The sequence below is a fragment of the Emiliania huxleyi genome (assembly GCF_000372725.1).
Source record: "Emiliania huxleyi CCMP1516 unplaced genomic scaffold EMIHUscaffold_302, whole genome shotgun sequence".
Taxonomy (NCBI): domain Eukaryota; phylum Haptophyta; order Isochrysidales; family Noelaerhabdaceae; genus Emiliania; species Emiliania huxleyi.
The window spans coordinates 101,525-125,934 of NW_005199753.1; the positions used below are offsets into that span (position 1 = coordinate 101,525).

Here is a 24,410-nt window from a genome sequence, read left to right on the forward strand (position 1 = left end):
GGCGCCGCAGCAGGCGGGTTCGCCCTCGGCGCGTCGTTTCCGGGCGTGCCAGCTGGCGCCGTCTCGAGCGAGCTGCAGTCGGAGCAGCTGACGTCAGACATGATGGGCCTACTCGACCAGCATTTCGTCGCCCACTCGTGCGGCGGCGGTGCGCGCGGTGGCGGCGGCGGTGCGCCGGCGCCGTTCCGCGCAGAGGAGCAGCCGCTGCAGCCGCCGGTCGGTGGAGCAGCTCGAGCCGAAGACATGACCACGACACGTCCATGACACGTCCGAGACATGTCCTGTAGCCTCCGGCTCAGGAGCTCGAGCTGAGCAGCAGCCACAACGTGAGAGGCGGCGCCGCCGGCGCCGAGGCGGGCCTTCCCGTGGCGGCGCCCTCGGAGCAGGAGCAGCCCCGCCCCGATGAGGCCTAGACACTCCCGAGACACTCCCGAGACACTCCCGAGACACTCCCGAGACACTCCCGAGACACTTCCGAGACACTCCCGAGACACTCCCGAGACACTTCCGAGACACTTCCGAGACGCTTCCTACACACGTCCCAAAAGGGGGGGGGGGCGCTTGCGTGCGTCTGGGCCTCGGCCCTCGACTTCGACCCCGCACGCACCCGCGCCCTTCCCGAGCCGAACCTTCTCGGAACCTTCCCGCAGACCTCTCCGTCGAGCTCCTCGCCCGACTTGGCGTCGCAAGCGGACCACCAGGTCTGACAAATGGCTGCCGCACTCCGGTCCGTGGACGCTGCAAAACGCCGTGCGGGCTCTGTTTGGAGCTTGCCCGGCGCGGGGACCCCCTCGTCCACAGTCTCTTCCACATTCTCTTCCACATTCTTCCGCTCGAGGGGAGGGGGCTGCATCCTCGCGGTCGTATCGTCGCGCAGGCATCGCCACACCTCTACAATCCCCCCCCCCCCACACACACACACACCCGTAAGCCCCTGCGCGCTCTGTATATGCCCCAGCCGCTTCGCCCGCCACACGGGCGCGAGGTTTTGCCCCGGTGCCACTGTCCGGGCGTCTCTTTTGCAAGTTTTAGCTCTGGTCGAGAAAGAAGGACACGAGGGAAAATGCGTTTCCTCTGACACGCCTCACGATTAACACTCCAGCATCAAAAACCACCATGCACCAACCCGCGGGTTTGCCCCCCACAGTGTGTGCACACAGAAAGGGCAACAAACAGTGAGACAGGAATTGCACACACTCAACACACAGCGAACGTGCTGCGAACGTGCGAGTCAGAGCGCGCGACCAACCTCCAGCGGCCTTCCGACCCTGCCTCCCCCTTCCGCTTCCCTCGCTCCGCTCCCGACTGCACATGCCATCATGCCCGTGGGTCCGACCCGCACAAGGCGCAGGCACACTGCCACAAGGCACAGAGCGAGCGCGCGGCTCCACCCCGAGACAATCGGCCCAACGCCTGCACGCCACGCGGGGATCACGCCGCCTGGTTCTCGCCTACACCCTGGCCTTTCGCTTCCCCTCCGCCTTGGAGTAGGGCGGCGGCGCGGGTAGCGCTGGCGGCGCGGGTAGCGCTGGCGGCGCGGGTAGCGCTGGCGGCGCGGCTGCTGGCGGCGCCTGCACGGCGCCCGCTGGGTCGGAGAGTGTGCAGCTCGACGCGTCGCGCGGAGGCAGCGGGTCGGGCTCGCTCACCGCGGGCTCGCCCCAGGAGATGTCTTTCGGGGGCCGGTCCGCGTAGTCCATCAGCTTGTCCATCAGCCTGCGCGCGTGTGTGTGCGTGTGTGTGCGTGTGCGTGTGCGTGTGCGTGTGCGGGAGTGTGTGTGTGTGTGTGTGTGTGTGTGTGTGTGTGTGTGTGTGTGTGTGTGTGTGTGTGTGTGTGTGTGTGTGTGTGTGTGTGTGTGTGTGTGTGTGTGGTTTTGCATCCCCCGCCGGCATGGGGCATGCATGGGCGCCGGTGTCGGCTGCCCGCCGTGGCCCCCGGTATCTCGGGCTGAAGGCCGGCGAGGTGCGCCTCCCGCCCGTCCGCTCGTGCCAGGGGCAAGTACAGGTCCGTCTGATCCCGGCTGCTTCGGCGCGCTTTAGGATGTCTTGGCAGCGCGCGCGGTCATCGGGGTCCACGGGGGGCCACTCCTCGTCGTCGGAAGCCAGCGCCCACTCGTACGCCTTGTCGCCCTCCTCGTCGGCGAGGTTGGGGTCGGCGCCGTGGTGGAGGAGGAGCTCAAGGATCTCGTGATGCCCGGATCCGGCGGCGTGCATGAGGGGGGTGGTGTACCCGTCCGGGAAGAGTTGGGGAGCTCCTTCGTCGCCGCCCATCACCTTGGGAAAGTCCACCGGCGAGCCGTGAGTGAGCAGAATTTCCGCACTCGCGGTGTAGTTGTTCATGGCACACTCGAGGAGAGGCCAGAGGTCGGTCGTATCCAAGCCCATGTGGGATGCGGGACAGAAGTACGAGAGGAGCGTGGGCTGGCGGCCGAGCGCCGCCTCCCACTCGTCGCTCTGCAGAAAATTCTTCAATTCCTCCGGCTTTTGCACCAAATCCAGCACCTTTTTCGTTGCGTCCCAGTCGCTTTCGCTAATCGACCTGGACAGTTCGTCGAGGCCGAGCAGGTCCCGCAGCTCGAGTTGCGAGTAGCGACGGCGAGATGGGCTCTGCGGCGGCAGCCCCGGTACCTGGATACGCGGGCGCTGCTGCTCGGTCGCGCGTGAGAGCGTGCAAAGGAAGGAGCGAGGCTGCACCGGGATGGTTTCGCCCTCGTAGTACAGATCAAGAGCTCGATAAGCTGAGCCGCCGCCGCTCTCGAGAAGACGCTCGGCCTCGGCCTCCGTGCAGCCGATGACAGCTTGGATCGCTTCGACTTGACTGTCGACTGCCGACATCTGCCAGGGCGTGGCCCTACGAGCGCGGGCTCAAGCAATTTGCCTCAGCCTTGGCAGCGTGAGCCGATCAGAATTGCCCCACGGGAATTCTTTTCCTGCGGTGTTAGTGCCAGTCCCGACCAGTGTCGTGCGAGGGAGCTTTGTTGTAAAATTCTTTTCAGTGTATGTGGCTCTTACGGACATTCCCGTAGGTAGGTAGGAGGACTCAGCTGACAGGGTTTTAGGGGGGGTACCTCACGCATACCGCGCTGGTGTCCCAGTCGTTGGTCGGATTGTGTTTCGCCTTCCTATCAGTGTATGTATATAGGGAGGCGCCGCGCGGCGGGACGGACGTAAGATACAGTTGTAATGACAATCGATGATGCGATCAGAGGCGTAACACGCGCGATTGCAAGGGGTGGAAGAGGGTCTGGCCACCGCGGGGCGAGGGAGGCGGTGGGCCAGATGCCGGATCCGCTGTGCGCGTTCGTCGGTCAGGGCGCGGCGCTGACTGCGGCGGCCTGGGCCGTGGCGGCGGCGAACGGCGGCGGACCATTCCAGCGCTGGGCGAGGGCCGGGGCGCGGCGTTGCGGGAGGCGTGGACGGCGGAGGCGGTGCACAACGTCTCCGTGCCCGCAGCAAGGCGGGCGGCGGCGGGCGACGCCGACGAGCTGTTCGCGCACGCCCGTCCGCCCACGAAGAGGGCGAGGCGCGAGGCGGGCGAGCGGCGCGCCGAGCAGCACCAGGGGTGGGCCGATGCGCCGAAGGAGAAGAGGCGGAGGGCGGCGGAGGAGCGGACGGCGGCGCGGCCAGGCGGCGCTGCTGGCGCCGCTCGCGGCGGCAGACACCACGGCGTCGCTGGAAGGCGCGCGGAAGCGGTGAGCAGCCGCTCGGGCAGCCGCGTCAGCGGCAGCCTCTCGAGCTGCTCTCGAGCCGCCTCGCGGCTGCCTTGTTTCTTCTCTTGCCGCGTTTGCGACGTTTGCTTCTTCTTCTTGGCGCCCGCAGAGTGGGGCTGGCTGACCCGTCAGAGGTCTTGCTCTGGACGACTGGGGCAGGGCGAATCACCGGAGGTGGAGGGGGACGAGGGCGGAGGCAGGCTCAGCTGCTCTCCGTTGACCTCGTGTTGGTGGCAGAACCCGTTGGTTCCGTGGCAGCCGCGCACAGTGTCGTGAGGGTAGCTAGCCAAACCTGTCGGCGGCGGATTCGGCGCCGTCGTGGCCGCTGCCAGCCGGTCCGAGCGGCGGGCTGGTCCGGGCCGGGTTCCCCCGACGAAGGGACGCTTGGTCTTGTGGGCGGGCCAGTTCCGTGCAGCCGCTCCCGTCAATCAAAGGGGTGGGGGTATGGTAGCAAAGTCCCGCTCTGAAGAGGAGGAGCGAAGGAGAGCGCGACTGAGGGAGGCGAAAGCAGCCTCTCCGCGGAAATTGACCGCTCCCGCTATGTTGAGCGGTGTTGCACTGACTTGACTCCGCTCGAACGTGTTTGGTCGGTGTTTTTCTGAGCAAGGAGTCCGCTCTGAAGGTTGCAGAGCGGAGTCTTGTTAGGCAAACGCTGCTCTGTGTTGTGTAGAGTGGGGTTTAAGCTTGAAGAACGCTGCTCTAGCACCATCGAGCGGGGTTACTGAGATATAACACCGCTCTGAGATGCGAGAGTGGCGTTGCGCGTTTTGCTTTTGGCCCTCAGCCCACAGTGGCAGGCCAGGCCAAGTAAGCTCCCGTGGGGTCGGGAGGGAGGGCGCATCGTATTTGTTTTGCCATCACCAGCTACCGCCTCTGCGGGGTGGTGATGCCCATCTCCCTAGAAGAGAATTGGGAGAGGCCGATCGCGCCTCGCCAGCAGGGGTAGAAGCCACGAGGTCAGTCACAGGCGGCGAGCCGTTTGCGTCGCCTTGAAATATCATGGAGAAGCTCGGTCCTGAGATCCCTCGTCAGGCAGAATCGCAGAAACCCCTCGGGGTGGCGAGTCGAGGTTGCACCTCGCCTCCATGGCGCCGAGATGAGTGAGAGGCGCAGAGACAGAAGGACGTGTGAAGAGAAGGGAAGAAAGGACGGAAGAGAAGGGAAGAAAGACGTGTGAGGAGAAGGCGTGTCTCATGCGACCGCCATGAGAATATCCTGCTTCTTGGAAATTTTTTCTAAAATTTTTTCTGGCCCGGTGTGCGTCCCCGGTAGTTTCACGCAAGTCCCGCGCGCTCCCAAAATGGAGCTCACGACGGGGCCGGAGCGCATTTTTAAGCTGTGCGTGGCCGATGAGTCAGCCAGGTTCCAGGCTGCCGGCACGATTCGCAGTGAGCTTGACGCGGCCGACGGTTTCATTCACCTCTCCGACCGCACGTCTGCGCCAGTGGTCGCCGGCCTGTTCTTCTCCACCGCGAAGGACCTCAGGCTCATCGAGCTGGCGTCGTCGAAGCTCGCACCGTTGTCGTGGGTAGTGGGCAAGATGGGCGATGCGGCGCCCACGCCAGCCGAGGGAGAGCTTGCGATACACTACCTCATTCCGGAGGGATGCGTGCACGTGTTCGGCGCTGGTGGCGTTCCGACGAGCGCCATCGTGCGAGAGGAGGCCGTGCCGCTCGGGGCGGACGGCAAGCACGTCTTTCCTGACTGGCTTTAGAGATTGGTATCTGTGGTCCGTGTTCTTCTTTCCTGAACCATCACTTCACCCGGAGATCACCGCTGTGCGGCGGCTCTGGCCGTTGTGGCCTTCGGCCGGTGTCTCTTAGAGTCGACAGCGCAATACACACAGGAGCTGTACAGGCGAATTTGATAGTTTGCTGACGAAATGGAAAGGCTATATGAGAGTGCTGTAGCCGTGGTCACTGCCCAGCACACTCCTCAGCTCCTCTCATGCTAAATGCAGCCGCCAGCTTGCCGCCGCCAGCCCGCCACAGGTCCGTGGACGCGTGGACCGCGCGTGCGGAGCCCGCTGGTGCTGCGCGGTCCTCTGAGGACCTATGGGAACACAAACTATGGGAACACAAACTCTCTCTCTCTCTCTCTCTCTCTCTCTCTCTCTCTCTCTCTCTCTCTCTCTCTCTCTCTCTCTCTCCTATGTATGGGTGGAAGAGGGACAGGAGTGAAAGCACGCTTAGGCTCCTCGATCAAACCCCTATCCCGGTTCTGCTCAGGAGCAGATCGCGCACATCAGCCAGGGCTAGTTTTCTTTCTTTGCGAGCTCGATCCATGCTCTTGGCGATCGCTGCGTCCGCTCTTGCCCCGCGCCTCGCGCTGCGCGCTGCGCCCGGCGCGTCGCCGCATGCCGCCTCGTGCGTCCGCATGGCGGCGCCGGAGGAGTTTGATTACCTCGTCATCGGCGGCGGCTCCGGCGGCATCGCTTCTGCGCGGCGGGCGGCAGCGCACGGCGCCAGGGCGTGCGTGATCGAGCGCTCGCGGCTGGGCGGCACCTGCGTCAACGTGGGCTGCCCCCCAAGAAGGTGATGTTCAACGCGGCGACCGTCCTCGAGATGATCCACCAGTCGGAGGGCTACGGCATCTCGGTGAGAAGGGCACCTCCCGCACACCTCCGCACACCTCGGGCACTCGCCGGCACACCGGCCGCCCGACGGCAGCCGAGCCCGCGCGCCGGACGCCGCCAGGTGGGCGGGGCGAGCTTCGACATGAAGGCCATCAAGGCCAAGCGCGACGCGTACGTGACGCGCCTCAACGGCATCTACGCAAACAACTTGGCAAACTCGGACGTGACGTTTGTCGAGGGCGACGCTCGCTTCACCGGCCCAAAGACGGTGGCGGTCGGCGACCGCACTCTGACCGGCAAGTCAGTGCTCATCGCTGTGGGCGGCCGCCCCTCCGTCCCTGACATCCCTGGCGCAGCAGAGCTCGGCATCACTTCGGACGGCTTCTTCGAGCTCGACTCAATCTCGGCTACATCTCGGCTAGATCTCGTCTAGGCATCACTTCGGACGGCTTCTTCGAGCTCGACTCCGTCCCCGACCGCGTCGCCGTGATCGGGTCCGGCTACATCGCGGTCGAGCTCGCCGGGATCCTGCAGGTACAAAGAGATTCGGAGAGTCGGTCGGAGACTGGTCGAGATCCGGTCGAGATGCCATCTCCCCGTGATCTCCCCGCAGGTGCTCGGCTCCAAGGTCGACCTCTTCATTCGGGGCGCGACGCCGCTGCGCTCGATGGAGTCGGACGTGGTCGAGCGGCTGGTGGGGGAGATGGAGGCGGCGGGCATCTCGATCGTGCGCGGCGAGGCGGAGGCGATCAGCGGCGACGCGGCCTCGAAGACGGTCGTTCTCAAAGACGGGAAGGGCGAGCACGGCGGGTACGGGCAGGTGCTGTTTGCGACGGGGCGTGAGCCGGTGCCGGCCCGCACCTCGACCGCACCTCGGCCTGCAGTCTCGGCTGCACCTCGGCTTCACCTCGGCTGCACCTCGGCTTCACTTCGGCCGCACCTCGGCCGCACCTCGGCTTCAGGTGACGGGCTCCCTCGACCTGCCCGCTGCGGGCGTCGAGACGGCGCCGAGTGGGCACATCGTCGTCGACGCGGCGTCGCGCACGTCGAGCGAGGCTGAATTGCAGTGCTCAATCGAGGCACAACAGCGGAGAGGTGAACGAGTGCCCAGTTCTCGTCTAGGGCGTCTACGCGCTCGGAGACGTCATCGGCCGAATCGACCTCACGCCGACCGCCCTAGAAGCGGAACGCGGACGCTTGACTCCCAACTAGCGCTCGCTGTTTTACGTGTTTAGACGTACTCGGCCGCATTCTCCGCCGTATTCGTTGTCTCGTACCCACCCGTACTCACGCGGTGCTCTGAAGACTCTGCACGAGACCGCCCTCCCGCCCCGAGGCTGGCGTATTCAGCACGTAGGCCCACCGCCATCGCGGCGGGCCGGCTGCTGTCGGACCGGCTGTTTGGAGGCGCCTCGGAGGCGGACACGCTGATGGACTACGACTTTGTTCCGACCGTCGTGTTTTCGCACCCGCCGCTCGCGGTCTGCGGACTCACCGAGGCGAGATCTAGCCGAGATCTAGCCGAGATCTGGCCGAGATCTGGCCGAGATCTGGCCGAGATATAGCTCGCGGTCTGCGGGCTGACCGAGGCGGAGCCGATCGCGCGGCGCGGGCGCGACGAGAGATTTGGCGAGATTCGGCGAGATTCGGCGAGATTCGCGAGCAGGCGGAGGCGATCGCGCGGCACGGTCCGGACGCGGTGGCGGTGCACAAGTCGACCTGGGTCAACATGCTCTACTCGCGCGAGTTTTTGGTGGACGGGCAGCACATGCCCAAGACCTTCGCGAAGCTCGTCTGCGTGGGCCCGGAGCAGCGCGTGGTCGGGCTGCACATGATCGGCCTCCCTCGCCACCTGCGAGGCGCGGCCGCCCCGCTCTCCTCCGGGGTACGGCTGCCGTTTCCCCCTGTTTAGGCCTCGCCGTTGACGAGATCCTGCAGGGCTTCGCGCTGGCGATGAAGATGGGCGCGACCAAGGCGGACTTTGACTCTGTCGTCGCCATCCACCCCACCTCCTCCGAGGAGCTGGTTACCATCCCGCCGTGGCAGGCGCATCCAGTCACAGACTCCACCGCGGAAGTCCTGTGCGCACTTGGCTCACCCTACGGCCGTGCGCAGGCAAAGTACTCTCTGCGGCCCGACGCGTACACGCCGTCGTACGAGGAGGAGCCGGTGCCCGCCAAGGCGCGCTGAAAGGGAGGTTGCGTTTCTCGCGCGGACGGCGGCACCGCGGTTCTGCCCGTTGCAGCCGTGCCGCGCGCACGGCGAGCACAACGCCCGCACACATTGGTCACTGTGCGAGGCAGGGACGATGTGACCGGGCAGTGGCACCAGGGGGGTGACACGCGCCCGGCAAAACACGCAACGATCTTGTGGTTGGTTCAATACAACAGCTTGAGGCACACCGCAGCCAGAGCCGCAGACGGGAAGTTTGTGAGTTACTTTCCGGTCCGACTCTAAAATTCTGACATCGCACATCGGCGGTGGTGGGAGGCGGTGAGGCCCTCTTTTTTCAGTCTCTGCCCCTGCTGTCGCCCTCACCCCCCTCTCTCTCCCACGCGGCACAGTGCACAAACACAATTTTCGCTCTCATCACCCCGTCACGCCTTCACTTCCAGCTGCGGTAGCGGTCTCTTGCCAGCCTGCGGCAGCAGCACCCACCCCTCAGTCGGCGGCAGATCTGAGTCGCTCTTCGCGACGTAGACGCCGCCCCCGGAAGGCTCGTCTATCCACCACTGCCCGTCGCGGGTGTTGCGATAGATGTAGGCGCCGTTCTCGTGCAGGAACCAAGTTTTCTGCTGATCGGCCAGCGATCGCCAGCTCTCCGCTGTCGGCCATCGCATACTCTCACAGACGGCGGCGAAGCCTTTTGGAATCTCCGCGGTCGGGCTCTTGGCTACGAATGAGCCAACCACCGACGGTACGCCAGCCGCCACGATCCGCACCGAGGGCGCCACGGCATCGGGCTACGGGCTAGAGAGCCCTGATATGCGCGTCATCGAATCTTCACACCCCCACGCACCTGGGGACCCCCCTCTAAATCGACGGTCTGACCAGGTGGAGGTGGGGGGGGGTACCTACACCCTTTGTCGCTCAGCGGTCCCGAGCCAGCGGCAGCTGACCCCCCCTCCGGTAGCTCACCCCCCCCGAGCGGAAGCTGACCGCCTCTCGGAACTGGCTCGGCCGTCAGAAAGAATTTCCGGGTTTATTAACCGACTGCACGTGCTCCAAGTTATTAGCTCCGAGTAGAGGGGGCGACGGCTAGCGCACCACACACCTCTCCTTAAAATCCCTGTGTGGTGGCGGCGTGCCGTCCTCCCATCCCTCCCTTGGGTTGTCTGTTTTCTTTCTTTCTTTCTTTTAGAGGGGGCGCTCCGCTGCTAGGGGAAACCTGGAGCGCGGACTAAACCCTCGGAGACCCGTGTTTACTTTAAGGCCCTTCCCCTGCGAACGCGCACCCCCGGGGCTAGGGCTCTCTTGCCCGTAACCCGATCCCGATCATCCGGCCCGCTGGGTGCGCTTCTCAGCTCCTCGGCCCTGGGTTTGGGGAAGCCAACGCAAGACTTTTACACAGGACCAAATGCACACCCAAAATGCAATGTGCACGGCGTATTGTCAAATGGACACGCACGGCTTCTGTATTTTAACCGGACGGACAACGTTGCAACCACCTGTGACGCCAATTGGAACCAATGCGTCTGTAAGGTACCGTCGCCGCCGTCGGCCTCGCCCTCGCCGTCTCCAGAGCCGTCGCCGTCTCCACCGCCGCCCCCGCCGCCCCCATCGCCACCCCTCCCATCGCCCCTCCCATCGCCTCTAGCGGGTCCACTTTCGCTAAGCAAGCCGCGAATGTCGGCGGGCTCTACTGCTTTCGCCTGGCAGGTGCACACCCGCCCCCCCGCTCCATATGCAGCGTCCGATACCATGTGTGTGTCACTCACCTCGGCTCGTGCTTGTAGTTCTTGGCCAAGGTGACCGACGGCAAAAGCAAGACTTTTGGCAAGAGCAAGAAGCAGACCAGCCCGTGGTTCTCCGCCAAGGCCGCCCAACGTTTCTTGCCCTGCCGCCGTGCCCCCTTCTCGTGGCCATTACAGTTCACCGTTGCGACGCCATAGGTCACGACGGAGAATCAGCAGCCCATCAGCTCCGTGACCGTCACCCCGGATACCAAGAACAAGCCTTCCAAGGCGAAGCAGTATCTCAAAGGCTTCGAGATCTGGGTCGGCAAGAAGGCTGGACAAAAGGCGGTGAAGTGCGGCGGACCATTCGCCTGGTCAAAAATCAAGAAGGGGCCAGTCACGGCGCCGTGCGACGCTGCCAAGTCCAAGCGCGTCTGCCACCCTTCCCACCGCCACACCTCAATCCCGACTAGTTCCCGTGACGATGGGAAGCAAGCCCCCCCCCCCCCCCACCAGGCACCGCTACGTGACTGTCATTCTCCCCGGCAAGAAGAAAACGCTGGCGTTTGGCGAGATAGAGGTGCGGTAGTTGGGAGGTCTAGACTGCTTTTACGTCCGAGAAGAAAAAACGCTGACAGAACACAACTCAGAAACCTACGCGCGCCGGCGGCGCAAATTCGGACCCATGTCGCAAGTGAGTTGTGAGGCGTTGGTCGCGTGATCTCTCACCGCGATCAGGCACTAGAAGCGCGCCAAGCGGATGTTGAACGAGCGTTTGAGTAAGTCACTGGCGGCGCCTTGCTCGCCCCTGTCCTGCAGCAGCCGCCCGAGGTTGTATAGCGACTTTGCTACCAACAAGTGCTCAGGGCCAAGAGTCTCCCTGATCTCGAGCGCGCGACGGAGGGCAACCTCCGCGCCAGTGTAGTCACCGAGGCGTTGGAGCAAGCGGCCTAGGCCTGGCTTTTCCACGCCGCCGAACCGGTTGCCGGCGCCTGCCGCATGATGGGTCTGACCTTCTGCTTCCCCCCCTCGTCTTGCGCATCGCGCAAGCCGCAACCACCAACCTCAATGAACCTCAACTGCTCAAGGCCTGCTGCACGATAGCACGAACATGGTCTCAGTCTCGTGCGTCGTGGCGGGTCCGCTGTGGGAGCCGAGAGTTTCAGCGAGACAATTGCAGCCTGACCCTGAGCCCGAGGTGCGAGGACGAGGCTCCACACGAGGCGTAGAGGGTACCGTACGGGGTGTGGACCCTGAGAGTTGACCTGGGGTTGTGCGCTGGGCCCTCCTGCTCGGCTCCAGCCAGTAGACAAGTCTTGTCATCAACAGAGTAGAAGGATCTGACCTCGGGGCCGATGTGACCAAGCGCTGGTAGCGTGGTTTAACCTCACACCCATGGTCTCACAGTGTGCCGGCAGTCGCCGAGCAGTGTCGCTCACACAAGCGCCGCAGCACAAGTGACTGAGGGCCAGTGAGGGCGAGCCCATCGCTGTGACAGCTGTGGTAGCCGCACAGTAGGCTGTGTCAACTGTGCAGAGTGTGTGAGCAGCAGAGGAGCTGCTCTCCAGGCTTCAGGCGCAAAGAGCTGCATGCCATCGAAGGCGCTGTCGAGGTTCGCCGAGCGCGGCGAAATCGGGGGACGCCGTCACCGACGTCCGACGAGCGCGTTGTGGTATTCACTCCGGACAAAGACGGGTACACGCACACGAGCCGCGGTCGTGTACCCGTCTTGGCGGCGAGGCGCGGGACCGTCTGTGGCGAGGTGGGTCGCGTCCCCCGATTTCCGTCAACCCACGGTAGGGTGCCCACAGGACCCAAAAGAAAATAGCTTTGCGGCTCAAAAAGGGCGACGCACGAGGCAAATCTGATGTTGGCCAGTTCCAATAGGAGCGAGGCCTCTTCCGTTGGGGGACCGAGTCAATAGGAAACGAGGGTTTCCCATTGTGTCCCCTTCGCGTGCGAGCGTGACACTGCACTTGGCGCCGAGCGCCCGCGGCTCAGACCTTGTGCAAGCCGACCCTCGGTGGGAGCACCGGTCCGGACCGATGGCGCTCGGTGTGGAGCAAGCAAGACCCCCCCCCCCCCCATCGGCGCGCGCCCGAGGTTCAAACGGCCGCCAGGAGCACCAAGAGGACTCCTCATGGCTGCTCCCAAGTGGGCTTCGACCGGCCTCGGCTGGGGGGGCGGGTTGTCCCGGTTGCGGATGCCTTCTGCAGCCCCCTGGGATGGGGACAGCACCCCAAAACTGCCCCTCGGCGGCATACAGCACTGCCAGCCAGCCTCTTCCTCCTCCAAGGGCTGTACTATAGGCCATATTGCGCCGCCTCCTACTGGCAGCCGGGCGGGCGCGCGCGCCGCGGGCGCCTCGGCGCGCGCACGGCTCGCAAAGTTCGAACGAGTACTGCCGCCCGGCCGCCTCAAGGCTGCCGGACGGCAGTACTCGCCTCGCAAGGCGCGCACCGGCTGCTCTGGCTGCTGCGCCGGCGGCCGCTGCGCTGGCCGCTGCTGCGCCGGCTGGCGGGCGGTACGGCCGCCGGCGGCCGTTGCACCCGCGCCTTCCCTCGCGGGCGCCGTCGCGCCGCGCGCGCCCAACTCTGCTGGCACACGGCACACGTCGTCACACAGCCGCGGAGAACAGGCGGTGCTGTGCGCGAAGCGCGCGCGATCTCGTACTTTTAAGGCTGGATCCGGCCATTACAAGGGTATACCTTTGAGAATCCCCAGCGTCCCACCCTCCTAGTCACACTCTCAATATCTCGACTGGCCAACACGAAGTGCTGCGATCGGGAGTGCCCCATTTCTTTTTTCTTTTCTTTTTTTGGGTCCTGTGGGCACCCTACCCACGGTCCTCTCCCTCCGTCTAGAGAGAGTGAACATATATCGGAGAGCAGGTCTTTGTCTTGTCCTTCTCCATATCTTTACTCACTCTCTCTCACCAAGCCCCCCCCCCCGGAAGCCCGCGATTCAATGCACGCGCGTGCGACACTCACCCGGCCTTGAAAAAGTGAGGGCGCGCAACGATCCGCGGCCAGCACGCCCGAGGCTCGGACGCCCTCTCGCCGCGTCCACCGCCCACGACAGCCCCAGGGCGCGCTTACGAGAGGTTGATGGCGCGCACAAAGAGGCCGGAGACGGCGCGGTTGTACGCGGCCGGGTTCTGGTAAAAGATGCAGTTGACGGCGCACTTGTTGACGTGGTCGTCGAGCGCCTACTCACAGCGCTCTGCCCCCCCCCTCACCCCGGGCGTGCTCTCTTCTCCTTTGGTTGCTGCGGCCGTTTGAGCGCGTCCAGTCCGCATGCGCAGAGCGGCGGCAGCGGGCGGCGCCGCTGCGCCGCCTGCGCGGCGGCGTTTGTGAATGGGTGAGAGGCGGCGGCGCGGGGTGGAGAGGGGGGGGGGGGGGAGAGGGACCGAAAGGGAGAGGGAGAGGGAAAGGGAGAGGGAGAGGGAAAGGGAGGGGAGGGGAGGGGGACAAAACCGATCTCGCCTCGTTGCGCAGCTGGGCGAGCCTGCCCGCCGCGTACCGCTCCATCGTCACCGCCTTGTGCGCCTGCGGTGTGGAGCACGGCAAGGCTGGGGGTGTGGAGACGGGCTTGTGCAGAGTCTTCAGACCACCGCGCGGCTACGAGAGAGACGGGTACAGGGGCATGTACGGCCGCAGTCTGCTGCAAATGTCCTCTCGCGTGCTCGTTGGGGCAGGGCTGTTTCTCTTCTTCTAGGCGTGCGCGCCCTCGTGCGATCCCGCTCCTCCTCGCGCGCGCGGATCGACGCCAGCGCCTCGCTCCGCCTCGCCTGCAGGACGGGGCACGTCGCCATGGACGGTGAGGTGCTTTGGCGGCGCATACGCCCTCCCTCCCCCCCCCCAGCCCCCCCTCCCCCACCGGGCACAACGCCTCCTCCTCCTCCTCCTCCTCCTCCTTCTAGGGGGGCTTGCCTCTGCCCGCCGCGCCTCCTCTGTCTCGGCCTGCTGGCGCTCGCGCTCGGCGGTGGCGGCCGCGTCGAGGCCGGTCGCCTGCGCCGCCGCGAGCTTTTCCCGCCGACACGCCCGCTCCTGCGTGGCGTGGAGCACCTCAGGGTGAGGGCGGGGAGTACGGCAGCGTGCCGTGTCGTCACGGCATCGCGCTGCGGAGAAGTGTCGAGGGAGTGTCGTGCGAGTGTCGAGGAAGTGTCGTGGGAGTGCCTCGCGGTGCATGTGTACGGAGTGCATGTGTACGGAGTGCATGTGTACGGAGTGCATGTGTACGGAGTGCATGAGGGAGCAGGCAGTGTCTAGGAAGTGTCTAGGAAGTGTCTAGGAAGTGTCTAGGAAGTGTCTAGGAGGGAGCAGGCAGTGGTTCGCTCCTCGTCGAGCCGCCGGCCCCTCGCCGCCTAGAGAGAGGTGGCGAGGAGCAGTCTGGCCCCGGGCTGGACAGCGACGCGGTAGGGGCGGAGGCTGCCTGCCGCTCAGACGCCGCCCACTCGGCCCGCACCTGCGGTGAGGTAGGGACGGCTGAGAGGTGAAGAATAGTCAGGCAGGAAGGTCGAGAACAGTCAGACAGGATGGTCGAGAGGCGAGGAATAGTCACGGAGTTGGCTAGGTAGAGAGGTGAAGACACAGTCTTGCCAGCGACTGGACACCAGGCGATAAGGGTGTGGATGGAGCAGCGCGCTCTCCGTGTTCGGAGCCTCGCAGGAGCACACACAAGGAGCACACCGACTGCAGTACAGTGTAGCTGCAGGGCGTGTGCACGGCTTGCGGACAGCGGACGGCGAGGGTTTGGGCGCATCTAAGGGAGAGCGCCGCAGCACGCGCCGCAGCGCCGGCGGCGACGCCGGTCCGCGTGTCGTGCGCGCGCGAGTAGAAGGGACGAGCGCCTCCGGCGGAGGGCGGCGGTGTCGCGGCCGCCTCCACTCGCTGCCGGAGCGACGAGTCAAAGTGCTCGCGCTGAGTACCTGACCGGTGACGCGAGGGCGGAGATCTCTGAGGCAGGGAGCAGTGCAAGTCTGCGAGAGGGCAAGAGAGGCAGGCGGAGAGAGGCTGAGCAACCTGCCGCACGGAGGCGGCGCTCGAGGCGGTCCCGCTCGAGGGCGGCCGCCTCGGAGGCTGCGGGTGCGCCGAGGTCCGCTTTCTCGGCAGCGAACCCAGACGACTGCGTACCAGGAGTGAGGTTGAGGATCATCGTGTTCTGTCCGCCAACCTGCCACCGGCTCGGGCTGGGCGGCAGTGCCGGGATGTTTTTCTTATTTCCCGGGCCTTTCTAATCTTTCATGATCACTTCAAACGGACTGTATTTCATATGATACTCCCAGTAAGGTAAAAGTACGTACATCATATCGTGGTGACTCCGTCCGAAACTCCGAATGTCCGATTGTTTTGTTATTGCCGTGTTTCGCCTGGGTAACTTTAACTCGAGATGCGTTGTCCAGCGTCCACCCAAACCGCGTTGGTGTCCAGTCCGAGCCTGGCTGTTCTGCAACTTCCTACATACATACATACATGCATTGTACATTATCACCCCCAGAGTCGAGGACGAACAAAGCGAACGCCCCACGGGGACAACGAGAGCCAGCTAGGCTGTACTCGAGTACTGACTTGGGTGTCCGGATGGTGCGTGAAAGGATTCGTGAAGAATGTCGGCCGATTATCGGCGTGCAAACGTTTATCGGCGGATTCGTGACACATATGGCGTCGCTCGGGAATCCCGCGCCTCTGGGCCTTCTCGCCTTTGGCACGACAACAAACCTACTCATGTACGTCGAGATGGGCTGGTGCGAGGTTGCGCCTGTAGAAAACTCAACCGTTTCGGCGCTGCGTGCAGCGGCGCGGTCGCACCCGGCCTCAATCTGTCTGTGTCACGAACCTCAATGCGGTTCCTCGCCAGGTATCGTTCGAGGAGCAGATCTTCGGCGTAGCGTTCTTCTACGGCGGTCTCGCGCAGCTGATTGTTGGCATCATGGAGCTGTTCAAAGGGAACTCCTTCGCGTTTGCGGCTTTCGGCACGTATGGCGCTTATTGGATGGCAAAGGTACCAGACCGCCTGACAAGACCACGTCTCTGTCGCTAGCCCGCGAGTGGCCTACACAATATGGTGCACCGCCCAGCGCAGGCGCTCACGTATTTCCTCGGCAAGTCCACGGAGAGCACGTTCGAGGGGAATTATCCCGATGGCAAGGCAGCTTTCTTCGCCAGCTTCGGCGTACGGCCAAGAGATGCGGCAAGAGAGGAGTCGCGCTACGGCCATGTTCCCTCATAGAGGACGGGGCGGTCTCCGTGACATGCGCGGCGCATCGTCCGAGCTGACACTGTCAACCCCCCTCAGGTGGTGACCACGGGCTTCTGGATCTGCACGTTGCATAAGAACCCTTGCCTCGTCATCGTCTTTGGTTGCGCGGCCCTCCTGGCCCGAGATTCCCCTGCACGCGAACACGCCTCGTTGTGTGTCTGAAGGCTTGCTCGCCGTCACCTTCTACCTGCTGGCCCTCGCCTCTGCGGGTGTTATCGCCGCGTCCACTGCCGGCGTGTTTGGCTTCATCACGGGACTCTCTGCTTGGCGCGCGTCGCGTGGGCCTCGTCGACATCCTCCCACCGCTTTTGCACCCAGCCGCGCCCGCCTGCAGGTACACCGCCTTTGCTGAACTTATCAACGAGGAGTACGGTGGCCACATTCTGCCAGGGCTCAAGCCGCTCTGTGGTGCGCCGAGCAAAGGGAAGGGCGGCGGCATGACCACGAGCAGCGTGTCGGCTTGAGTGTGCTGCTTGGGTCGAAGAGCGAAGTGGGCGCGAAGTGGTCCTCCGAATATACCCCTTGTTGGAGCTTGGAGTGTAAACCCGAACCCCACATTTCGACTGTTGCCTGACCAGTGCTCGTTCGTGTCATCGCCTTGTGTCCGACTTGGTGGTCGACTCGTGGTGATGTAGCCGCGATGGTGTTGGGTCTCTTTCCTTATAACTAAGGTCTTCTCCTCTACTATGCTCTTCAGGAAAAAAAGAACTGTCGGCGGACTTGTCTTTGGCTCTCTGTCGGAATAGTCTATTCCTCTGTCGATCTCTCCGCCCCGTTAGCCTCCACCCTTGGCGCGCCTTGCTTACTGGACTCTGACCCGTTGCGTCCAAATGTGTGTTTATCGCGCGCCTTGCGGGGGAGGGGAGAAAGAGGAACGGCTCTTGGCGCCATGCATCGCCACGGCAAGCAGCCGGGCCAGGTTCACGCCTCAAAAATCAATAGCATGTAGGAAGTGGAACCAGTCGACAAAGAACCCTGCACAAAGATCGCAAGGGCGGGGACCTGTTCCTTTTTACCCATCTCACAGTAGAGGTGTCCGTTTTTATTTATTTATTTAACCAGTCGAGGAGCAGGAGGGCGGGCGGGGGGGGCACACGAACCAGGGATCGGCACTTCGGCAGGCGGCGGCGGCGGCGTCGCAGAATGGGGCCGAGGAGACAGGAGAGCCCCGATGAGTCAGAGGAGATTCAGATGAAGCGGCAGGAGAACGACGAGAGTGGTGTGTCGCTCCTGTAGTAGCCCTACTCGCGGGGCAGTGTCTACGGATTAGTAGTGTAGTAGTCCTAGTTCACGCGGGGTCGGTTGTACGGTTGTAGCCCTACTTCGTACTATCGGCCTAACCCTACTTCGTACTACGTACTATCGTACTATGGCGAAAGCGAAATCGCTGGGGGCAATGACGGCGGCGTGGGCGGAATCACGTCAAGGACGAAGCGCTTGTACCAGAAGAAAATGTATCCCACAACCCATATGCAGAAGAGGAGCGAGGTGTGTAGACCCCAAATCGGGTCCGAAGTCAGCTCTGACTTCGGACCCGATTAGCTGCCGCCATTCTCGCTCCCGCACGGAGCTCTGTGCCGGCACAGAGCTCCGTGCCAGCCCTCCAGCGAGATAGGAACGAGTGTATCGCTTTGACGGATCGACCGTGCTTGTTATCAATACCGACCTCACGTACACAGTTACACTCCAGATGTTCTGTACTCTCCTATCCGGCGACCGGCGAGACGCTGTCGTGAGAGCCAGCCGCTCTTGCGGCAGCCGCCAGCGGAGGCCGAGCGCGCGGTATCGATCGAGCTCGCGATTCGGGCCGTGGAGACCACGAGGAAGACTTCGTCTGCTAGGCCGGAGTCCCGACGCTCGCTGCGTCCGCTGGAACTGGGGTCTACACTTATGAATCCTAAAGAGATACATACCTTCGTTGCCGCGTCCCGCTGCGGCCTGGGACTCCCTTGCCGGCGCAACCATCGCCCACCTACGATTCTATGAAACGGAAGCACGAAGCCACCAAGGTGCTCGGCGACATCGCCGCAGATTTTCGCTGCTCGATCACTGCGACGCTCATCGCCGACCCCGTAATCACGGCTGATGGCCACCTCTACGAGCGGGCGGCCATCGCCGAATGGCTGCGCACACGCGACACGTCGCCCAAGACTGGGAAGCGACTCGACAGCAAGATTCTCACGCCGTCGCCGACCGTGCGCTCGGCCACCGAGCGCCTCATCGACAGCGGCCACCTGCCCGTGGAGGAGGTGCGTGAGTGGCAGACGCGCAAGGCGGCCGTGCTCATCCGCGACGGCCGGACTGAGGACGCAAAGGCAATGCTTCTGGACGCCAAGGCAGCGGGCGATGCGGGCGCAGGCCTGCACCTCGGCAAGCTCTTCCTCGCGGAGGCCCGGTCACTCATAGCCGAGGCCGAGGCGGCCGGCGTCGAGGACGCAGCAGAGACACTGCGTGCGCATTGGCCTAGTGCCGACGTGGCGCCGCCTGGAGCAGAGCCGCTGCGCTCTGTGCGGGACGTTCGCATCGGCCAGAGGGTCCGCGTCCTCTCGCTTGACATCGCGCGGACGGCCATGCAGTCGCACCCGTGCGGATGGAACGCGCAGATGGAAGAGTTTTGCGGCGTGCTTTCAAAGGTGCTGAAGAAGGATGACGGCGACGGCACACTCCAGCTGTCGAACCCTGTCGCTGGCGGAAGCTGCTATTGGTTCTCTGTCGGATGCTGCGTGAAGCCGTGAGCCGCGCTCCTCCGCTCTTCTTTGTTGTCATCGGCCAACCCGTTGCTCATGCCGGCGTACACGGTGAGCCCGATCCGTCTGAGGTCTGTGCTCCTCCCGCCTTCTCTGCTTCCACCGCGGTCACCGTACATCGAGACTGCCAGCGGCATAACTCTGGTCTCGGTTTTACAAGACAGACCGTCGGTTCAGTCGTCAGGAGCTACTCGTACGTAGGGATATATGTAGATGACAGATCACAGTCACACCTCACGCGGGAGCCGCCTGGAAGCGAGACTTCCAAAGAGAAGTCCGCGCGGCAAACGGAATCTTCTTGCACGAAAACGCCGAAATTCCAACTGGTTCTTGAATTCCGGAAACCGGAGAATCGATTGGTGACCTCGCGCTAACATCGACGCGACGATCGATCTCCCGTCGCTCTCACAAGCGCTCACCTGTGGGGTGCCCGGGTGCTGATCGTCACGCTTTCTCGTGTCTCCCCGTCCGTCCGGTCGTTGGCGCCGTCGTCGTGCAGCACACTTCACACCCGGGGCTCTCGGCGCGCCATCTCAAGGGCTTGCACAGCAGCCTCTTGCGGCGGCAGGCCTTGGTTCGTGAGCGCGGCAAAGGCCTCTTTGATGCGCGCGCGCAGCGCCGCCTCCGATCTTGTGCGCGCACGCTCCGCGGCGGCTGCGGCGCGCGGCGCGTCGCGCGCCGCGCATGCCACCGCGCTGGCGGCCGCCGCGGCGGCGCTCGGCGCGTCGCTGGCGCCGCGGTCAAGCGCGTGCGGAAGCACCACGGTGCGCCAGACCTCCGTCCACGCGGCCTCGGCGCCACGGAAGGCCGCGCTCATCATGTATCCAAGCTGCAGCAGCGTGGAGGCGCGGCGGCGCGCCGCCGTCGGGAAGAGGGAGTGGCTGCGTGGCGACCACGCCTCTGCGGCGGCGAGGACGAGCGCCGCACCCGTGCCGGCCTCCGCACGGCCGGAGGCGCCGAGCGCGCGTGCGAGGTCCAGCGGCGACGGGCCGGCAGCGGAGGCGCGCGCGTGCACGTCGGCGCCACACCGCAGCAGCAGCCGCACGCGCCCCGCGGGTACCACCGTCAGGTGGTGCAGCGCGGTGCACCATTCGGCCGAGCGGTCGAGAAAGTCGACCAGATCGTCGTGGTTGCCTCCTGCTGCGACGGTGCGCACGCTCTCGCCGTCCGGCACCTGAAGACCGTTGGGTGCCAGGTCGTCGTCAGCCCACGCGGCCGTGCAGCTACGACTCGCGCCGTGGACGGAGAGGTGCTGGACGCACGCGAGGTGCCCGCCGGCGCATGCGAGCATCATCGGCGTGGGGCCCTGCGGGTCGATGTCGTCGTCATTCGGCACGACGCCGCGATCGAGAAGCCTCTGCACCATCTGCAGGCGACCGTCGCGGCACGCCAGTCGCAGCGCCTGCCAGCCGCTAAATTGGCAAGTGGGTCGGCACCGTGCTGAAGCAGGCATTCGGCGGCCTCAGTGCTATCGACGACCGCGAGGGCCGTCAAGCCATCGTCGTCCTCGAGGTCTGGATCGGCGCCCGCATCCAAGAGCCACCACATGATCTCGACGAAGCCATGGCTTGACGCGAGCAGCAGCGGCGTCATGCCACCAGGCCCGACGGCGTCGACATTTTCGATTGCGTGGCGCGCCGCTCGCGCGCGGATTGGCGTCATCCGCATGCGAAGCTTGGTGATGTGGCATATTTCCTTGACGGTTTCCGAATCGTTCATGGCTACGGCAACAAACAAGCCGCCCGTGTAGCGGGCGATGCGTCGCTCAATGGGATGGCCGTTTGCCCACATGCTGAGGGCGAGGAAGCGGCCGGGTCGGGCCAAAAAAAGAAACAATCCGGCGCGAAGCAGAAGGGTTGCTAAGCGTATTTGCGCCTCCGTATTTGCAAATACAAACAAATACGGCACAATCGAGAGTTTTGCTAGCGTATTTGCCGAGCGGCCGCGGGTTGCTGCGCAAAAGCTTTTGTGTGCGAGGGTTCGCGCTGCGCTCGCCAGGCTCAGAGCGAGTTCGCGCTGCGCTAGGCTCAGACGGCGAGTTCGCGCTGCGCTAGCTAGGTAGGCTGAGACTACCCTCTACCCTGGAAATTCAACCCTTTTTCTGGGCTCACAAGGCTGAAGATGTTCACGGCGGCCCAATGAACACACCAGGGAGGGAGGGCGAGACGATCGAGGGGTCCCGTACCATGTGGAATCGACCCTATCCAGTGCTCAAGTGCTCAAGGTTACGGGCTAGAGAGCCGGCCGAGCCCTAGCCCTGGAGGGGTGCGCGTTGATTGGGCGTACTTGGAGCACTCGTGCGTAATGTTTTACGGCCAAGAACCCAAATTCCGCGACGCTTTTCCGGTCCAGGCGCCTCTCATGTCGTGGCTCTCCAAGTTAGGGGGCACAGGTATCGGCCCAGAGCTGCTCGTCCGCCCTGAGTTGGTCCACACCGTCAGCCTTGGCCATCAAGAGCGAATAGGAGAAGTATTTTCATGCTCGGGTGGCGGCGAGCTCAGAATCGTGCCGTGTGTTTTCACCAGTGATGCATGCAATACGCCAAGCAATGTGGTCTCGATAGCTCCAGGCTCCGAATACCACTTCGCGGTCATGATCCGGAACACCTACAGGATCGTTGATCCAAACTCGATTACTGGGCAAGGGAGCGAGGACCCAAGGGGCATCTTTGCAGCCGCCTCCAACGCGGCGCCTTCAAAGGAGAAGTTTGTCAGCCTGCTGGCGGATGAGGAGGAGGCGGCGATGAGCGCGATCACGGAGCTGCTGCCCGTGGTCAAGGAGATCCTCAACGTCTTGGGGCCCTTTATGAAGGAGATTGGCGCCGAGACGGGGAACTACCCCCCCGGCTACCTCTGCGCCGCCTAACCGACGCCGCCAGCCGCTGCGGCCAGCGTGCCTAGCCACGCGAGGAGAGGGAACTACGTGCGTCTGGTTGGCGTGGTGTGTGTGTGTGTGTGTGTGGGTGTGTGGGTGTGTGGGGGGGGTGTTCAAATACGCAAATAAAGAATTTTACAGGCACCACTCACCGACGGCGGCGGCTGCGCGCGCTCGAGTGCGCGCGCCGTGCCGCTGGGGCGGAGCTGGCCGCGTGGGAGACGCTGAGAATGATGCCAAGGCGGGCGAAAGGGGCGAACCGGTTGAAGGTGGCGGTGCGGCAGGCGGCGAACGCAGCGAAAGTTTGTATTCTTTTTCTTCACGGCGAACCTGGAACCTTCGCAGGCCAGCGCGTCGTCGCTGTGTCGGCAGGAGGCTTCCACAGTCTCGCCCTCACCGCCGATGGCGCCGTCTTTACCTGGGGGAGCGCGGAAGCCCACGGCTGCCTGCAGCCTGGGCCACGGAGAAGACCTGTCGGACCAGCTGCTGCCCAAGAAGGTCGATCGAGGCGTGGGCGCCGGGGAAGTGATTAGAAGGGCGAAAGGCATGGGTGTATCTCTAGAACGCTCGTGGTCGTACATGGTGCTCGCGACTCGCGTCTTGCGGGTAGTGTCCAACAAAAATTGCCACGGCGAACCTGAAGATTCGCAATACTCTATTGAGATTGCAAATTCTTCTTCCCCGATCACGGCGAACAGAACATTCGCAGCGTCGCTGTTTGTGTGTGCAGGAATCGCGGCCGCCTACGCCCTCCTAGCCGCCGCCGCCGCCTTTTCGCCCTAGCCCGCGCTCCTCCCCGCCGACCAGGTCCCTACCACGCGACTCGCACCATGGGCAAGGGCGGCAACGCGAACCCGCGGGAGCTCAAAGGCGGCAAGGCCGAGCAGCTGACAGTCTACCTGTATGGCAAGGCTGTCGACGTCTCGAAGTTCGCGAAGCTGCACCCGGGAGGCGCCAAGGCGCTGCGCATCTTCAACAACCGCGACGCCACCGAGCAGTTCGAGATGTACCACTCGCCCGCCGGTGCGCCCGCCGCCAGAGCGCCGGCCGTGCAGCCGCCTTTGCGCAGCCGCCTCCCAACGCCTCTCCGCCGCCGCACGCCCGCCTCCCAGTCGCCTCCCTCTCGCACCTGAGCCTCCCGCGCACCCTCTTCCCGCCGCCCCGCAGCCCACAAGATGATGCGTGCGATGTCGAAGAGCGCGCCGGAGGCCCCGAGGGAAGAGGGAGCCTAGATGCGGGATGCCTCTCCCCGTCTCTCCCCGCAGCTCACCGACATCTCCCCAGTACCAGACCTCTAGCTGCGGAGCCTCTCCCCACACCTCCCACACACACCCACGGGGAGGGAGCCTCGATGCCGGCGAGACAGCGGCCAGCACGGGTGACGCGGTGGCCTGGCCTTTCCGGCCGCACGGGCCCTCGATGGCCTGGCCTTCCGGCCGCGCCGCTCGCATGCCCCCCCCACCCACCCACCCACCCACCCACCCCACCGCGCGGCCACCGTCCCTTCGAGAAGTCGCGAGCAGACGTCCCCACACCGACGCTGCAGCATGCGCAGACCGCCGCAGACCGCCTCACCGCCGCCCCCTCCCCTCGTCTTTGGCGGCTCTCTGTGCTGCCTCTCCTCTCGCCGCCGCCTGACTCCTCCTCACTGCCGCCTCTCTCCTGCCTCACTGCCGCCTCTCTCCTCCTCACCCCCCGCCTCCTCTAGTCCTCTCCCCCGCCTCTCTCCTCCTCACCCCCTCCATTCCTCCTCCTCCGTGGCACGCGCCGCTACCCAGCCTCCATCAGCTACCCAGCCTCCATCCCTCTACGAGAGCGATCTCCCCGCATCTCCCCACATCTCCCCACATCTCCCCATGCCTCTCTCTGGCCGCAGGAGAGCGAGGTCGCGACGTCGGTCGTTGGGACCGACTTCGCCAAGCTGACGCAGACGCTGCACGACATCGGATGCTTCGACCCGCACTACCCTGACGAGGCTTTCAAGCTAGATCTCCCCGCACCTCCCCGTATCTCCCCGTATCTCCCCACATCTCCTTTACCTCTCCGTATCTCCCCGCATCTCCCCACATCTCCCCGCATCTCGCGATCAGGCCTTCAAGCTCGGCCTCACGCTGCTGCCCGGTTTCCTCGGCTTCTACCTGCTGCGGAGCGGCATGCCGGCGCTCGGATCCTTCCTGATCGCTTTCTCGTACTACATGTCGGGGTGGGGCCTCGCGCGCACCACCTGCACCGCGGCCTCCCGGGCCCTTCTCGGACAAGTCTGTGAGCTGCCCCTTGCAGGTGGACCTCCCACGATTACTTGCACCACGGCTGCCTCAAGGGCGGCCAAAAGCAGCTGGTGCACTGGAAC

General features: G+C 64.3%; 9 protein-coding genes across 9 annotated transcripts in view; 6 read left to right on the top strand and 3 right to left on the bottom strand.

The window, feature by feature from the left end:
• EMIHUDRAFT_469607 (hypothetical protein) overlaps nucleotides 1–1,047 on the top strand; it is a gene marked incomplete at its 5' end in the record, with an annotated part of 4,526 nt that extends 3,479 nt beyond the window's left edge. Inside the window, 3 exons of the mRNA XM_005774974.1 lie at nucleotides 14–216; nucleotides 288–386; nucleotides 651–1,047. Coding sequence (XP_005775031.1) covers nucleotides 14–216; nucleotides 288–386; nucleotides 651–707 — 359 coding nt within the window. The remainder of the gene's footprint in view (nucleotides 1–13; nucleotides 217–287; nucleotides 387–650) is intronic.
• Nucleotides 1,048–1,071: 24 nt separating this feature from the next.
• On the bottom strand, nucleotides 1,072–2,874 carry EMIHUDRAFT_458120 (hypothetical protein). The gene is made up of 4 exons (XM_005774975.1): nucleotides 2,692–2,874; nucleotides 2,074–2,604; nucleotides 1,578–1,700; nucleotides 1,072–1,440 (listed from the first exon to the last, which is right to left on the bottom strand). The coding sequence occupies exons 1-4, from the start codon at nucleotides 2,830–2,832 to the stop codon at nucleotides 1,432–1,434; spliced, it is 804 nt and encodes a 267-aa protein (XP_005775032.1). The 5' UTR covers nucleotides 2,833–2,874; the 3' UTR covers nucleotides 1,072–1,431.
• A 2,133-nt stretch (nucleotides 2,875–5,007) lies between these two features.
• On the top strand, nucleotides 5,008–5,606 carry EMIHUDRAFT_458121 (hypothetical protein; the record flags this gene model as incomplete). Its single annotated transcript, XM_005774976.1, has 1 exon — nucleotides 5,008–5,606. One exon carries the CDS (start codon nucleotides 5,008–5,010, stop codon nucleotides 5,419–5,421), a length of 414 nt encoding a protein of 137 aa, XP_005775033.1. The 3' UTR covers nucleotides 5,422–5,606.
• Nucleotides 5,607–5,990: 384 nt separating this feature from the next.
• GR2 (glutathione reductase) lies at nucleotides 5,991–8,750 on the top strand (the record flags this gene model as incomplete). Its single annotated transcript, XM_005774977.1, has 8 exons — nucleotides 5,991–6,221; nucleotides 6,404–6,647; nucleotides 6,716–6,816; nucleotides 6,896–7,092; nucleotides 7,640–7,763; nucleotides 7,997–8,167; nucleotides 8,221–8,307; nucleotides 8,398–8,750. 8 exons carry the CDS (start codon nucleotides 5,991–5,993, stop codon nucleotides 8,470–8,472), a joined length of 1,230 nt encoding a protein of 409 aa, XP_005775034.1. The 3' UTR covers nucleotides 8,473–8,750.
• A 2,169-nt stretch (nucleotides 8,751–10,919) lies between these two features.
• EMIHUDRAFT_240132 (Hypothetical protein) lies at nucleotides 10,920–12,120 on the bottom strand (the record flags this gene model as incomplete). Its single annotated transcript, XM_005774978.1, has 4 exons — nucleotides 10,920–11,170; nucleotides 11,239–11,268; nucleotides 11,903–11,930; nucleotides 12,034–12,120. 4 exons carry the CDS (start codon nucleotides 12,118–12,120, stop codon nucleotides 10,920–10,922), a joined length of 396 nt encoding a protein of 131 aa, XP_005775035.1.
• A 3,718-nt stretch (nucleotides 12,121–15,838) lies between these two features.
• EMIHUDRAFT_116652 (hypothetical protein) lies at nucleotides 15,839–16,903 on the top strand (the record flags this gene model as incomplete). The annotated part of the gene is made up of 5 exons (XM_005774979.1): nucleotides 15,839–15,931; nucleotides 16,038–16,181; nucleotides 16,476–16,539; nucleotides 16,604–16,712; nucleotides 16,774–16,903. 5 exons carry the CDS (start codon nucleotides 15,839–15,841, stop codon nucleotides 16,901–16,903), a joined length of 540 nt encoding a protein of 179 aa, XP_005775036.1.
• Nucleotides 16,904–18,421: 1,518 nt separating this feature from the next.
• On the top strand, nucleotides 18,422–19,174 carry EMIHUDRAFT_240135 (hypothetical protein; the record flags this gene model as incomplete). Its single annotated transcript, XM_005774980.1, has 1 exon — nucleotides 18,422–19,174. One exon carries the CDS (start codon nucleotides 18,422–18,424, stop codon nucleotides 19,172–19,174), a length of 753 nt encoding a protein of 250 aa, XP_005775037.1.
• Nucleotides 19,175–19,420: 246 nt separating this feature from the next.
• Nucleotides 19,421–20,639, bottom strand: EMIHUDRAFT_240136 (hypothetical protein; the record flags this gene model as incomplete). The annotated part of the gene is made up of 3 exons (XM_005774981.1): nucleotides 19,421–19,483; nucleotides 19,698–19,808; nucleotides 19,947–20,639. The coding sequence occupies 3 exons, from the start codon at nucleotides 20,637–20,639 to the stop codon at nucleotides 19,421–19,423; spliced, it is 867 nt and encodes a 288-aa protein (XP_005775038.1).
• A 2,251-nt stretch (nucleotides 20,640–22,890) lies between these two features.
• Nucleotides 22,891–24,398, top strand: EMIHUDRAFT_116654 (hypothetical protein; the record flags this gene model as incomplete). Its single annotated transcript, XM_005774982.1, has 5 exons — nucleotides 22,891–23,083; nucleotides 23,403–23,446; nucleotides 23,937–23,945; nucleotides 24,151–24,263; nucleotides 24,341–24,398. Coding segments are annotated over 5 exons (417 nt in total), but the record flags the coding sequence as incomplete, so codon positions are not given.
• Nucleotides 24,399–24,410: the final 12 nt, after the last annotated feature.

Excerpts from the sequence above, each read along its gene's own strand:
- EMIHUDRAFT_458120 (XM_005774975.1), bottom strand. The coding sequence starts at position 2,832 with ATGTCGGCAGTCGACAGTCAAGTCGAAGCGATCCAAGCTGTCATCGGC. Across the intron at positions 2,605-2,691 it reads ACGAGGGCGAAACCATCCCG|AGCCCATCTCGCCGTCGCTA; the intron begins GTGCAGCCTCGC and ends CTGCCGCCGCAG. Across the intron at positions 1,701-2,073 it reads ACGACGAGGAGTGGCCCCCC|CTGATGGACTACGCGGACCG; the intron begins GTGGACCCCGAT and ends CTGATGGACAAG.